The sequence below is a fragment of the Procambarus clarkii genome, chromosome 66 (genome assembly GCF_040958095.1).
Source record: "Procambarus clarkii isolate CNS0578487 chromosome 66, FALCON_Pclarkii_2.0, whole genome shotgun sequence".
Lineage (NCBI taxonomy): Eukaryota > Metazoa > Arthropoda > Malacostraca > Decapoda > Cambaridae > Procambarus > Procambarus clarkii.
Window position 1 is genome coordinate 16,948,667 of NC_091215.1, and position 15,218 is coordinate 16,963,884.

Sequence of the window (15,218 nt, forward strand, 5' to 3'; positions counted from 1 at the left end):
TGATTTACACATGTTATATATACCTATCTACATGTTTTATTTACCAGAACTATGCAATTAAGCCGGTATTGTGTCCAAACAGTACAGTGGCCACCATACACTGCATGACAAATCACACAGCAGACAGCAATTTAAATAGTCCTCTCAGCAGACTCCTGGTGCTGTTATTACACTATTCACACACACTGTATATACCCATGTACATGTGTGTTCCCCATAGCGAACTATGAAGCTAGTATGGTTAGCAAAACAAGAGTTACTGCCTCACGGTGAGGGTACCTCAATTCTCTCCCTTCCTCACCAAAATTCCTCCTTCCTACGCGCAATGCTCATTATAACCACAATCCTGGTCACTAATACCTGTAAATGAATAATTGACCACAAGTTTATTTTGAAAAGGAACCTAAAAAGTTGTTTGAAGATTCCGAGATGGACGAAATAATGCTGTCAACATCGTGAACAGCATTGAATCACTGAAATTTGAACATTGTACCCAGTCATTATCACACTCGGGCTCTTCTATAATACTATCATGGCTAAATAAAACAGATTATATATATATTTTGACAATATTAGGCGATGCTGTGGTCACACACTGAACAGCAGTGCTGTGCGCTCATGCTGCGAGCGCCAGCCTTGGTTGCTCACTCACTACTGAGGCTCTGACACCCGGCAATGTGGACCATGATTTTTTTTTAAGATGGCATCTGTTTACAAGAGCCCTGAGGAAGCTGATGTGAACCCTATGTAGCCGCGGGAGTTTTGAATGGAACGTGAAAAATAAAAACACCCGGAGGCGTGTTGCGCACCCAAAGCCTGGGCCTGCAGGCGCATTGCGCAGCTAAAGGATTAACGATCTACCATTTGGTATACAGAATTATATGAACATGTTTCCTGATGATGTTAACACTTTCGCGCTCTCGGCGCTCAAAAAAAAACAATACCCCAGATGCTTTCGGCACTTCGCGCGCCTACGCGGTAAGACCGAAAAAGTGTACACTCTTTTGACTGTCCTGACAATAACTGAAGCCGCACGTATTTAAATTTGGTATCACTGTGTTCGCAATGAAATTGTCTATAAGAGCATACCTATAAAATGCCGCCCAAGCATAAGGAGTATCAACACCAAATAAAAAACTATGCAGATCACTCGCCGAGAGCGCCAAACAGCAACAAAATGTTTCCACTCTCTTAATGGTTGCGAAGCCTACAGTTGTCCTACATCGCTAATTTTGGTATCATTGGAATCGCAATAAAATTCTCTACATGGACATATGCATATGAATGTTTAATATAGGTAATTGCCCACCCGCAAGAGTGTGTGAAGTGGAGAGTAGTTAGCCGCGAGCGCACTGGCGAAAACACGGGGGGGAAATCATGCTTGGAAAGTTTATACGTTTCCTGACCGTACTTTTCTATGTACGTATTTCTTTTTTATACCAATGTGTTCGCAATAAAATTTTCTATAAGATGAACTGTATAACATTTGTACAAAGCATGTGTAAGAGAAGCGCCAAATATAGAACCACGTTGCTCAGTATGCGTTCGCGGCAGAAACGAACGCATTGTTTTCGTTCGTTTGATGTTTGTCATGTTTATACTTGTTGAAACATTTTATAATTTGTATGACAGTGATCGCAGTAAAATTCCCTACACAGACATATACATAATACATACAAATATTTCCCACGTGTTGGATATATCAACGGCTAAAGGGAACCCACTGCCACACGCTCGCCACACCCCCAAACATACTTTGTGTATTTTTTTTTTTACTCATAGAAGTTTATATGATATAATATTCATTCTTGTACCAGAAAATTCGCAAATAAATTCTCTACAAAACAAAAGTATCCCCATCCATTTCGGTTAAAAAGTGGAATTTATAGAAATATTTTTTCGATGGACGAGAAAAGTAGGAAGTTATGTGGAATCGTAAGAAAAAACAGCGACGAGTTATCTCTAATATAAAGCGCGAAAGTGTTAAGATAATAGGGAAGATAAGTAACTTAAGACGATTGTCATACCCTTCAAGAAGACCTGGACAGAACAAGTTTATGGAGCACTACTTGGCAAATGGAATTACAGGTAATGTAAATAAATGCCATGTTATGGAATGTGGAACAGGAGAACATAGACCCCACACAACCTATAATTTATGTGAGAAATCTTTAAAGTAGTCTGACAAAGAAAGAGATGTAGGGATAGTTCTAGATAGAAAACTATCACCTGAGGATCAGATTAAGAACATTGTGTGATGGGTTGGCCTATGCTACACTTTCTAACTTCAGAATTGCTTTTAAATACATGGATGGCAAAATATTAAAGAAATTGTTCACGACTTTTGTTAGATACAAAGCTGGAATATACAGCAATTGTATGGTGCCCATATCTAAAGAAGCACATCAACAAACTAGAAAAGGTGCAAAGACATGCAACTAAATGGTTCCCAGAACTGAAGGCCAAGAGCTACAAGGAGAGGTTAGAGGCATTAAATATCCCAAAACTAGAAGAGGGAAGGATTTATTTATTTATTTATTTATTTATTTATTTATTTATTTATATGCAAGCTACACTTGGGGGTTAAGAGAGAACATAGAGTTTAATTTGAAATTACAATCTTGTAAAGTCACTAGCACGCATAGCATTTCGGGCAAGTCCTTGTAGCGAGTAAATTATCCCAATAATATACTCGCTCCAAATGCATTGTTAATATTCCTGTCAACCTTTGGAGATGAATAAGGTGAGGTATTGCCCGAGCAACCCGGTGAGGTGTTGCCCGAGCATATAAGCAGCAGAATAGCAAATATTAACTAGTCCACTTTCAAGTGTGGTCTAGAGCAGACACTTGCGAGATACTGTACTGACGCTCAGTGCGCTCAACTCACACCAAAGTATCACCTGTGTACTTCTGCATGTTCGACCAAATATATATATATTATCTTAGTGTTTGTGTTTATTGTCACCATACTTTATGTAACAACAGAACCGTTACATTGGTGACCCAGTGAGTGAAAAGAACACCTAGTCGCAAACGAGATCTTCGTCATGGATTTATCTACCAGGTTTCCAGCATACAACGCAGATGAACCAGAATTTTGGTTCATGCAGATGGAGGCTATTATCGACCTTCATGAAATTTCGACTGAGAAAGCCCGATATGCCTGTACCATGCCAACACTTCCTTCGGAGGCTATGCACACTGCCTCCGCCTGTCATCACCGCACCATCACCAGACGCCAGGACGTACACCGCATTGAAGGCCGCTCTTCTACAGGCAGCAATGAAATGCCGCATTCAACAAAGGGACCAACTCCTAACTGACAAAAGATTAGCAGACAAAACACCAGCCCAGCTTCTGCGGCATATTCAGTATGTGATGCATACTGCAACTGGCCCAGCCCCCAGCGAGATTGTGAGATCACTCTGGATACAACTCTGTCCAAAACACATTCAACCGGCCCTATTCAGTATGGCTGACGACACCCCATTAGCCCAGCTGGCTACACTGGCAGACCGGCTTCATACAACGTCTAATAACGCTACACTGTCCCACCTCAGTGATACACAGCAGACTACAGACACCCAACAACTCAACGTCCTCCAGAACCGGCGTTTCTTCCGCCCAGGGAGGACGTACCAAGTGAATCCAGTATCAGGATCTAGGCGACAGCGAGAACACCGAGGAGAGCTTTGTTTTTACCACCAGAGGTTCGGGCACCAAGCCCACAATTGTAGGGCTCCGTGTTCCTGGTCGGGAAACAACTTCGGCGGGGGCTGTTAACGGCCAGTAACCCCGCCACTTCAAACACTACACTGCTCTACATATCTGACATCATAGCCAAACGCCGTTTCCTCGTTGACACAGGTGCAGCAGCTAGTGTGGTGCCTCCACAACTGGTCAAACCGAGCCACACTCCTGGTTTGGACTTACGGGCTGCCAATGGTACGTCCGTCCGTACATATGGGACCTGCACCCTGGTTCTCGATTTCGCCTCTCTGGGTTGCTTTACGTGGACTTTCCTCATAGCGGATGTGGAACAACCCATTCTAGAAATGCTTTGGGATTGTGGGGAGTTTTCTACCTCTCGGTTCAGCTTTTGTTGTAGTTTTTACCATGTGGGGTTTGTTTTGTTATGCCTACCTTTCTGGGTGCCTGACCCCGGTCGATGGCAGAGAAGGAAAACCCCCAACCATATGGGATTTTCCAGGGCCATTGCTCCCTGAAACCTCTCTGAAGGAGCCAGGTTCTGGCACTGGTCCCTGGTAGGTCTGAACTCCATAGCTAATGTCCCGGTCTAACATAACATACATTAGCCCGATAAGCTCCAGGGAGCCGTAGGGGCTCCCCACAGAAAAGTTTCAAAAACTGTTGGCATTCTTTCTAAGATCAGATATTATGTACCTCGCCCTGCCCTGGTGACGCTCTATTACTCTCTCATCTATCCTTATCTCAACTATGGTTTTTGTGCTTGGGGTTCTACTACTCAAAATCATTATGTCCTCTACAGTAATTACTCAACACAAAGCTTCTATTAGAACAATATCTAACTCTGGCCCCAGACAGCACTCGGTACCCTTACTCAAATCTCTAAATATGTTAGATATTAAGTCACTGCACATCCTCTCATGTGTATTCTGTATATTTAAAACTCTGAATTGTAATGTCAATACTGACCTTAAAAGTGTCTTAGAAGGTTGTAACAGAACCCATGGACATCACACCAGAAACAAATTCCTATTTGATATTCTAAGAGTGCGCCTTAATCAAACTAGAAATGCTCTACAAATCAAGGGACACAGAATGTGGAATGACTTTCCCAATCATGTCAAAGGCTGTACCTCTCTCAGCCAGTTTAAGATGAAAACTAAGTACTACCTAATTAACTCCATGTAACCTACCTTACCCCTAAATGTCAACCCATGTCTTACTATTTTTAAACAACGCTGTTTGTTGACCAACTTGTATATTGGCTATTTTTTACCATGTTCCCCCCTTTTTATCTTTTACTTTTTTCTTTCAACGCAATTTATACTTTAAGGTATTAAACTTAGACTATTAAGTTTTAGTCTAAGTGGTTTTTTTCCCCACCTCACCTTGCCCGAAACGCTACGCGAACTAGTGGCTTTAGGTATTGTATGTACTAGCCCTATCTATAAATCCAACATTATATTTGTAACTAATCCTCTACGTATGTACTTTTACCTGAATAAACATTTGATTTGATTTGATTTGATTTGATTTGATTTGAGATGGTTGGGTTGATTGCATCTATCTGGACCTAAAAAAGGCTTTCGACAGAGTTCCACATAAGAGGTTGTTCCGGAAACTGGAAAATATTGGAGGGGTGACAGGTAAGCTTCTAACATGAATGAAAAATTTTCTGACTAATAGAAAAATTAGGGCAGTAATGAGAGGCAATGTATCGGACTGGAGAAATGTCACAAGTGGAGTACTGCATGTGTCCGTCGTGTCCGTCCATCCGTCGTGTCCGTCCCCGCAGGGTTCAGTTCTTGCACCAGTGATGTTCATTGTCTACATAAATGATCTACCAGTTGGTATACAGAATTATATGAACACGTTTGCTGAAGATGCTAAGATAATAGGAAGGATAAGAAACTTAGATGATTGTCATGCCCTCAAGAAGACCTGGACATAATAAGTATATGGAGCACCACTTGGCAAATGGAATTGGGGGTTGGGGGGGGGGGGAGAAAAAAAAGAAACACTTTAGCACACACTTACCTTTTTTTCCTTGACCTCCTCCTCGACAAGTTTAAGGGTGGTTTCATTGACCTGAAAGATATCTCCGAGTTCCTTGAGAAGGTCCTCTGTGGCGAGGCAAGCGGTGGTGCTGTGGGCGCTACTGTTGGAGGAAGCCCCTAGGTGTGACTGAGCCTCCCGAGGGACGTGCAGGTGGAAGGCCGAGTAGAACACATCAACCAGTTGTTCCTCGACCTGGAGCAACAACACACTTATGTAGATTATATGAGTTACAATAATGTGGAGTCACAATGAGTCTCAATAATGAGTCACAATAATATACAAACCGCGAGATGCAATGGTTCAGGAATTCACAGGACAGATTAATAATTTATTAATTCATTGTGTCGGGGGACATGAAGCCAGAGTGTATTATTCACGTTTGGCTTTTATCGAGGCCCCCCCCCCACCAAGACCGAATTACTAACCCTCGCCCAGGATGGAATCCCACAACAAGCTGACTAACTTCTGAGTACCTACTAACTGCTAGGTGAACAGAGGCATTAGGTGAAAGGAAATGTGCCCAACCATTTCTGTCCCGCCCGGGATTCGAACCCACATTCTCGATTGTGCATCGAAAATGAACGTACCTGACTGTACTATGGGACCCTAAATTAATAACATATAGAATATACTGTATATAGAAAGCCTCAATAATCTGGCAAACCCAATACCAGATATTATCTTCCTAGGAGACTAGGAGACTACAACCTGTCTAGTCTAAGGAGGAGACTAGCAAACAATAACATTATACAGTACCCGGAAATCTATCTGAACATAACCAACCACAGATTAGAGAACTACTTAGATACGGTGACAAATTTTTGCTCAACTAGCAGATAACAGAGCCAACTAGGGCAGAAAATATTCTTGATCTGATCTTCATAAACAACGAAGAAATAATCAGGAACAGTACAATCTCAGATACCACATACTCAGATCACAAGTTCACTGAAGTGCAAACTAACATCAATACCAATAATAGGCCTAAAAACATGATCATGCGAGAGGGGTTATTTAATAAATTAAATTTTAATAATAAAATGATAGGCTGGGAGACAATAAACAGAGAACTTACAAACATTCAATGAGAAACTGTTCTGAGTAATAAAAATTCCATACAAGGAATAGAACAACTGACTTCCGAAGCATATAAAGTCTGGCAGAAACATGTTCCTTTGAGGAAAGCTGGAAAGAGGTCCAATTTAGAAAGAGAACACAGACAGCACTACAAAAGAAGGAAAAAATATCGGAAATGTTTAAGCAGACAACTATCCATACATAAAAAGAATAATTTAAACAAGAAGATTGAAGAAATAGAATAGACAGTGAAGCAATTATACCAGATCGAAGAAGTGGAATTTGAACAGAAAGCCACACAAGAGACCAAGACAAATCTAAAAAATATCTTCATATATGCGAAATCGAAATAAAAAAACTTTTGTCAGTATTGGACCTATACTTACAAGAGAAGGATCACACAGTGAGGATGACAAAGGAATTTGTGAAATCCTAAAAAAGCAGTGTGAGGACAAGTTAGCACTCCAATAAACAGCCCATGAAAGTGAAAGATCCGGTCAACTTCACAAATTCAAAAAATATTAAAATGTTTATTTAGGTAAAGTACATACATACAAGGGGTGATACAAATATTGATGACTTTATAGATAGAGCTATTACATACAATGCCTAAAGCCACTATTACACAAAGCGTTTCAGGCAGAAAAAACACTAAAGACTAAAACTTAATACTAATTGAGATTAAAGTATAAAATGAGCTGAGAAAAATATAAAAAAAAAAGGGGGAAACATGGCAGTAAAACAGCAAAAATACAATTTGGTCGACATACCATTGTTTCAAAATAACAGACATAGGGTTAACATTATAGGGGTAAGGTTGGTTACAGGGAGTTAATTAGGTAGTGCTTAGTTAAAATTTAAACTGGTTGAGAGAGGTACAGTCTTTAACATGAATAGGAAGGTCATTCCACATTCTAGGTCCCTTGATTTGAAGAGCATTTCTAGTTTGATTAAGTCATACTCGTGAAATATCAAAAAGGTATTTGTTTCTGGTGTGGTGCTCATGGGTTCTGTTACAACCTTCAATAACGCTTTTAAGGTCAGGATTGGAATTACAATTCAGCATTTTATATACATAAACAATATGTTTATATACATGGACAATATACAATTCTGGCCCCAGACATGACTCGGTACCCCTACTCAAATCTCTGAATATGTTAGACATTAAGTCACTGCCCATTCTCTCATGTGTATTATACATATATAAAACGCTAAACTATAATGCCAATCCCGATCTCAAAAGCTTCATAGAAGGTTGTAACAGAACCCATGAGCACCACACCAGAAATAAATACAGTTTTGATATTCCTAGAGTACGACTTAATCAAACCAGAAATGCTCTACAAATCAAGGGGCCCAGAATGTGGAATGACCTTCACAACCATGTTAAAGACTGTACCTCTCTCAACCAGTTTAAGTTAAAAACGAAGCTATACCTAATAAATTCCCTGTAACCTACCTTACCCCTCTGTTGTCAACCCATGTATGTTTTTTTTTTTTTTTTTTTTTTTTTTTTTTCAAATCAACGCTGTTTGAATGTAATTTTCTGTAATAATTTGTAATTGTATTTGTGCTGCTTTTTCAACAATGTTCCCCCCTCTTTTACCTCTATTTTTATTTGTACTCAACACATTTTATTCTTTTTACCCATTAGTTTTAAGCTTTAGTCATTAGTGTTTTTTCCTGCCCGAAACGCTTTGCGTAATAGTGGCTTTAGGCATTGTATGTACTAGCTCTATCTATAAAGCCAACAAACTTTGTAAAATCTCTTTATGTATGTACCTTTACCTAAATAAAAATTATTATTATTATTATATTATATTATATTATTATTATATTGTTGTGTTTTGCTATAATTACTTTCTATTTTACAGCAGATTTAGTTTTCATCTGTTCTTGTAATTGCTTATCTTATTGTATCGTGACATTCTTATCTATATGCTTACTGATAATGATCCTGATCGAAATCTTCTGTCCCATATCCACACTAATCAGCACATTGATCATCATTATTGCAGGTATTACACAGCAAATCTTGCAAAAAACAAACTCCTATATAGCACCTGCTTATCAGTTTACAATCAAAATGTTAGGTCACTTGGCAAACATTTTGATGATATAAATGCACTACTTACAGCACTAGGTACTAAATTATCTTTCATCATTTTAACAGAAACTTGGCTAAGTAATGACTATACCCAACTCTACAATTAAGCTGGTTATAAAGCCATTCATAACTGCAGGCCTAACAAAAAAGGTGGCAGTACAGCAATATATTACAAAGATACCTTCATTTGCAATAGTGTCATTAGTGATAGAGACGACTATTGTGAATATACCTTTGCCAAGTTCTCCAGTAAATCCCTTATATCCTCCATGATAATCGGTGCCATCTATAGATTTCCTAATACCAACATAGCTTTATTCTCTGACAATGTAAGGAATCTTTTCATAAATAACAATCTCAACAAAAATCACATTATTCTGGGAGGTGATTTCAATATTGACCTGGGTCTTCAAAACAACCCTCAAGTTGACTATTTCCGTAACAGAATGCACTCCTGTATGCTAATCCCCACAATCACCAAGCCCACCCGAGTCACTCAAACATCTGCCACTACCCTGGATCACCTATGGACTAATATAACAGCTCCCCTTACATCTGGGGTAATTTATGACAGAACAACTGACCACTATCCTACTTTCCTCATAGCAAACATTGACACATCACCACCAGAAACCAAAAAACTTTCATTCAGGCTACATAGTGAATCAGCTTTAGGCAATCTCTCTAATGCACTTCACAATATTAACTGGGAATCTGAATTTAATAATTCACAGGATATAAACTCATCAACTAACCTCTTTCTCTCCAAAACTCTAAGCCTCTACAACACTCACTGTCCCCTCCTTACCAAACAAGTAACTGATAAAAGAAAAAATAACCTGTGGCTCACAAGTGGCATAATTAAATCAATCAACAAAAAACATGAATACGAAAAGAAATTTAGGAGTGGCCTAATTTCAATGGAAGTAGTTAAAAGGTACTCATCAGTGCTTACCAGTATCATAAGAAAAGCAAAACTTTCATATTATGAGACTAGATTCAAAGAAGCAAAAGGCAACATGAAAAGCACATGGAATACCATCTCTAACATCCTGGGAACTAAACAACACTCCCACAACCAGATAACACTCTCTAAGGATGGCCTTACACTGTCATCTGACTTAGAAATGGCGAATGAATTTAATAGCTTCTTTTCATCGATTGGTGCTAACCTTGCAAGTAAAATCCCACAGACTCAGACACATATCAACACATATCTCTCAGGCAGCTATCCAAACTCTCTTCTCCTCTCACCAGTCAGCCCGTCAGATGTTGTGTCCATCATACACTCACTAAAAACCAAAGCTGGGAACATCAGTGAAATCCCATCCATTGTATACAAGAGCGCCTCCCATGCCCTTGCACCACCTATAGCTCTGCTGTTCAACAAATCCCTTGAGTGTCATACCTTCCCTGATATCCTTAAAAACGCAAGAGTAACGCCAGTTCATAAAGGAGGTAATCCGTCAGACATAAACAACTACAGACCAATATCGAACCTACCCATACTATCAAAAATATTTGAAAAAATTATCTACAAACAGCTCTACTCCTATCTCGTAAAATTCAACATTCTTAGCCCCTGTCAGTTTGGCTTCCGCTCTCAAAAGAGTACCAACGATGCAATTATTAGTGTCCTTGATATAATTTACTCTGCCCTTGACAAAAATGAGTTTCCAATTGGACTCTTCATTGACCTGAGAAAGGCCTTTGATACTGTTAATCACGATTACCTCTTATGTAAACTCCATCATTATGGAATCCGAGGCCATGCACTGGACTATATCCAATCCTATCTTAGTGATAGACACCAATGTGTAGCCATCAATAATATAATCTCTCCCATTCTACCAATAACCGTTGGAGTGCCTCAGGGCAGCATCTTGGGACCCCTACTATTTCTTATATACATTAATGATCTGCCTAATGTCTCTAACATTCTGAAACCTATTTTGTTTGCTGATGATACTACCCTCATTTACTCCAACCCCAACCCACATACACTAAATGATGTTGTTAATAATGAACTAAAAAAAGTCCACTTATGGATGTCAACCAACAAACTAACACTTAACATAGAAAAGACCTACTACATCCTATTTGGAAGCAAATCTACAAATGCAATTCAGCTTCAGATTGACAATGTAAACATTAGCAATAAAAATGATGGAAAGTTTCTTGGCATATTCCTAGACAAGAGACTCAACTTCAGTACCCACATACAACACATAACTATGAAAGTCTCTAAAACAGTTGGTATACTCTCCAAAATCAGATATTATGTTCCTAACTCTGCTCTCATCTCTCTATATTATGCACTAATCTATCCCTATCTCAACTATGGTATCTGTGCATGGGGTTCAACCACTGCAAACCACCTCAAGTCCATCATCACCCACCAAAAATCTGCTATCAGAATAATATCAAATTCTGCTTTCAGACAACACACAGCCCCCTTGTTTAACTCCCTAAACATGCTAATCATAATCTCACTCCACAAATTCTCTCGTGTCAACTACATTTACAAAACCCTATTCTTAAATGCAAATCCTTGTCTGAAACTCTTCCTGGACAGATGTAATAGGACCCATTATCACCACACCAGAAATAAATATCTCTTCGATATCCCCAGAGTTAAACTTAATTTGTGTAAACACTCTATGCAAATAAAGGGACCCAGTTTATGGAACTCACTCCCTATTGAATTGAAAAGCTGTCCAACTTTTACATCATTCAAAATCAATACTAAAAAGTACCTAATTTCATCTTCATAGTTTTTCTCTTTTTGCCTTAAAATTGCACTGTATCTATTGCTACCCGATCTCCCAACCTTTTTGTTCCCAATCTGAACATCTCTACCATTGAGATCATTGCTGTTTTCTTATATGTGCTGCCATTCTATTGTATGGTGTTTATAAATCTTGTTTATCTGTATCTTTTGCTACCCAGTCTCCCAATCTTTATGTACCCATTCTGAACATCTTTACCATTGTGATCATTGCTGTCTTATATGTGCTGTCAATCTGCTGTATGGTGTCTATTAATCTTGTTTAAATTACTAATCAAGCTGTCAATGTAATCAGTCAGAGCTTTAATATAACAATGTGCTTTAATATACTTACTTATCTCTCTCATCTCATTTTTCTCTTGTAATGTATCTTTCATTTATCAATTCTGATTGAAATTACCTACTTAAAATTATCTGCTAGATTAAGGACCTGCCCGAAACGCTGCGCGTACTAGTGGCTTTACAAGAATGTAATTACTGTACTATCCAATGTATTCTCACAAACCCAATGTACCTTCTCGTATATATATAAATAAAATAAATAAATAAATAAAAATAAACATATAATACACATGAGAGGATGTGCAGTGCCTTAATATCTAACATATTCAGAAATTTGAGTACGGGTACCCGAGTGCTGTCTGGGGCCAGAGTTGGATATTGTTTTAATAGCAGTTTTGTGTTGAGTAATTAGAGGACGTAAATTATTTTGGGTATTAGAATCCCTAGCGCAAATACCATAGTTGAGATATGGATAGATGAGGGAGTAATTTTTTGAAATAAAAAAAAGTTTCAAAAACTGTGGGCATTCTTTCTAAGATCAGATATTATGTACCACGCCCTGCTCTGGTGACTCTCTATTACTCCCTTATCTATCCTTATCTCAACTATGGTATTTGTGCTTGGGGTTCTACTACCCAAAATCACTTACGTCCTCTAATTACCCAACACAAAGCCGCTATTAGAACAATATCCAACTCTGGCCCCAGACATCACTCGGTACCCCTACTCAAATCTCTTAATATGTTAGATATTAAGTCACTGCACATTCTCTCATGTGTATTATACATATATAAAACGCTAAACTATAATGCCAATCCTGATCTTAAAAGCTTCATAGAAGGTTGTAACAGAACCCATGAGCACCACACCAGAAATAAATACAGTTTTGATATTCCTAGAGTACGTCTTAATCAAACTAGAAATGCTCTGCAAATCAAGGGGCCCAGAATGTGGAATGACCTTCCCAACCATGTTAAAGACTGTACCTCTCTCAACCAGTTTAAGATAAAAACTAAACACTACCTAATAAATTCCCTGTAATCTACCTCACTCCTCTATTGTCAACCCATGTCTGTTATTTTCTTTTTTTTTTCTTTTTTTTAATCAACACTGTTTGTCAACCTATTGTATTTGTGCTGCTTTTTCAGTCATGTTCCCCCTTTTTTTTATCTTTATTTGTATTTGTTCTCAACATCTTTTATTCTTTATGCTCAATTAGTATTAAGTTCTAGCAACCCGTTCTCGCAAATTTAATAAGTCAATATTGACTTATTAAATATGTGCATAGGTGACATACTTAACATAATAGATACCCTTAAAAAGATTCATAGAAAACACCGACCTTACCTAACCTTGTTAGTATCTTAAGATAAGCATCTTATTGCTTCGTAATTACAATTATTACCTAACCTATAATAGGTATAGGTTAAGTAATAATTGTAATTACGAAGCAATAAGATGCTTATCTTAAGATACTAACAAGGTTAGGTAAGGTCGGTGTTTTCTATGAATCTTTTTAAGGGTATCTATTATGTTTAGTATATCACCTATGCACGTAGTTAAAAAGTCAATATTGACTTATTAAATTTGCGAGAACGGGTTGGTTCTAGATATTAATGTTTTTTCTTGCCCGAAACGCATTGCGTAATAGTGGCTTTAGGCATTGTATGTACTAGCTCTATCTATATATCAATCCATTAATGTAACATCACTTGTATGTATATACCTTACCTGAATAAACATCTGAATCTGAATCTGAATCTAATAGAGCGTCACCAGGGCAAGGCGAGGTACATAATAACTAATTTTAGAAAGAATGCCAACAGTTTTTGAAACTTTTTTAGATATATTTAGAATGTGTCCCTGGAAATTCAGCTTGTGGTCGATGAGAACGCCAAGGAATTTGCCATCTATTTTGTTACAAATTTGGGTATTTTTTATCCTGAGATTTATTTGATTTGAGGATTTTTTGCCAAACAAAATATAGAAAGTTTTGTCAATGTTGAGGGCGAGTTTGTTGGCAGTTAGCCAAAGATGGACTTTATTTAGCTCAGTATTCACTGTGACATTTAGAACAAGGGGGTCAGGACTGGAGTAAATGAAGGTTGTGTTGTCAGTAAATAGAATTGGTTTGAGGTGTTGGGAGGCATTTGGAAGGTCATTAATGTAGATGAGAATGAGGAGAGGGCCAAGTATGCTGCCCTGAGGAACACCAATGTTGATGGGTAGGGTGGGAGAAATTGAATTATTTACAGAAACATACTGGAGCCTGTCAGTAAGGTACGATTTAAGGTATTGCAGGGAGTGACCTCTGACTCCATAATGATGTAATTAAAGAAAAAGGTTTTGGTGGTCAACAGTGTCAAAAGCCTTACGCAGGTCCACAAATAACTCAACAGGGAACTCATTTTTATCAAGAGCTGCATGTATTAAGTTAATCATACTAATAAGTGCATTGTTAGTGCTTTTTTTGGGTCTGAAGCCATATTGACAGGAGCTAAGTATATTGTGTTTGGCTAGATAAGAGTAAAGCTGCTTGTAGATTAATTTTTCAAATATTTTTGACAAGTTTGGCAGGATTGATATAGGTCTGTAGTTGTTAACATCAGTAAGATCACCACATTTGTGGACAGGGGTTACTCTCGCTTTTTTTAGAATATCTGGAAAGGTTGTTCTTTCTTAATGGTTCTATTCTTATTCTATTCTTAAAGGTTCTTTATGCATAATATCCAAAACCCCGATAATATAACCTATGTCAACATTAACTCTGCAGATCTTGAAAGAAATATCAACAACATGCACTCAGAAACAGGACTAGATTCCAGGAAACTCAATATTTAAAAAGGAATGCAAAATGCCAGTAGCACAGGCACTCAGTGTAGTGTGGAGGAAGAGCTTGGGCATGGGGAAGATACCAGATGCACTTAAACCAGCAGACATAGCCCCTCTACACAAGGGAGGGGGCAAAGCATTGGCAACGAATTATAGACCAGTTGCACTAACGTCGCACATAATAAAAGTATTTGAGAGAGTGATCAGGAGTCAGGTCACCAGTTTCATGGAGACCAATGACCTTCTCAACCCAGGCCAACATGGATTTAGAGATGAAAGATCATGCCTTTTGCAGTTACTCACCACTATGACAAAATCACTGAAGCATTAGAAGAAAAAAAGAATGCAGATGTGGTATACAC

At 38.3% G+C, this 15,218-nt stretch overlaps 1 protein-coding gene across 4 annotated transcripts in view; it reads right to left on the reverse strand.

Annotated features, from left to right (window-relative positions):
- The window catches only part of LOC138355119 (uncharacterized), a 154,086-nt gene that overhangs the window by 78,071 nt on the left and 60,797 nt on the right, over positions 1-15,218 (reverse strand). For all 4 annotated transcript variants that reach the window (XM_069309823.1, XM_069309819.1, XM_069309820.1 and 1 more), the window contains exon 3: positions 5,747-5,959. In XM_069309823.1, the coding sequence (XP_069165924.1) occupies positions 5,747-5,959 (213 nt within the window). The remainder of the gene's footprint in view (positions 1-5,746; positions 5,960-15,218) is intronic.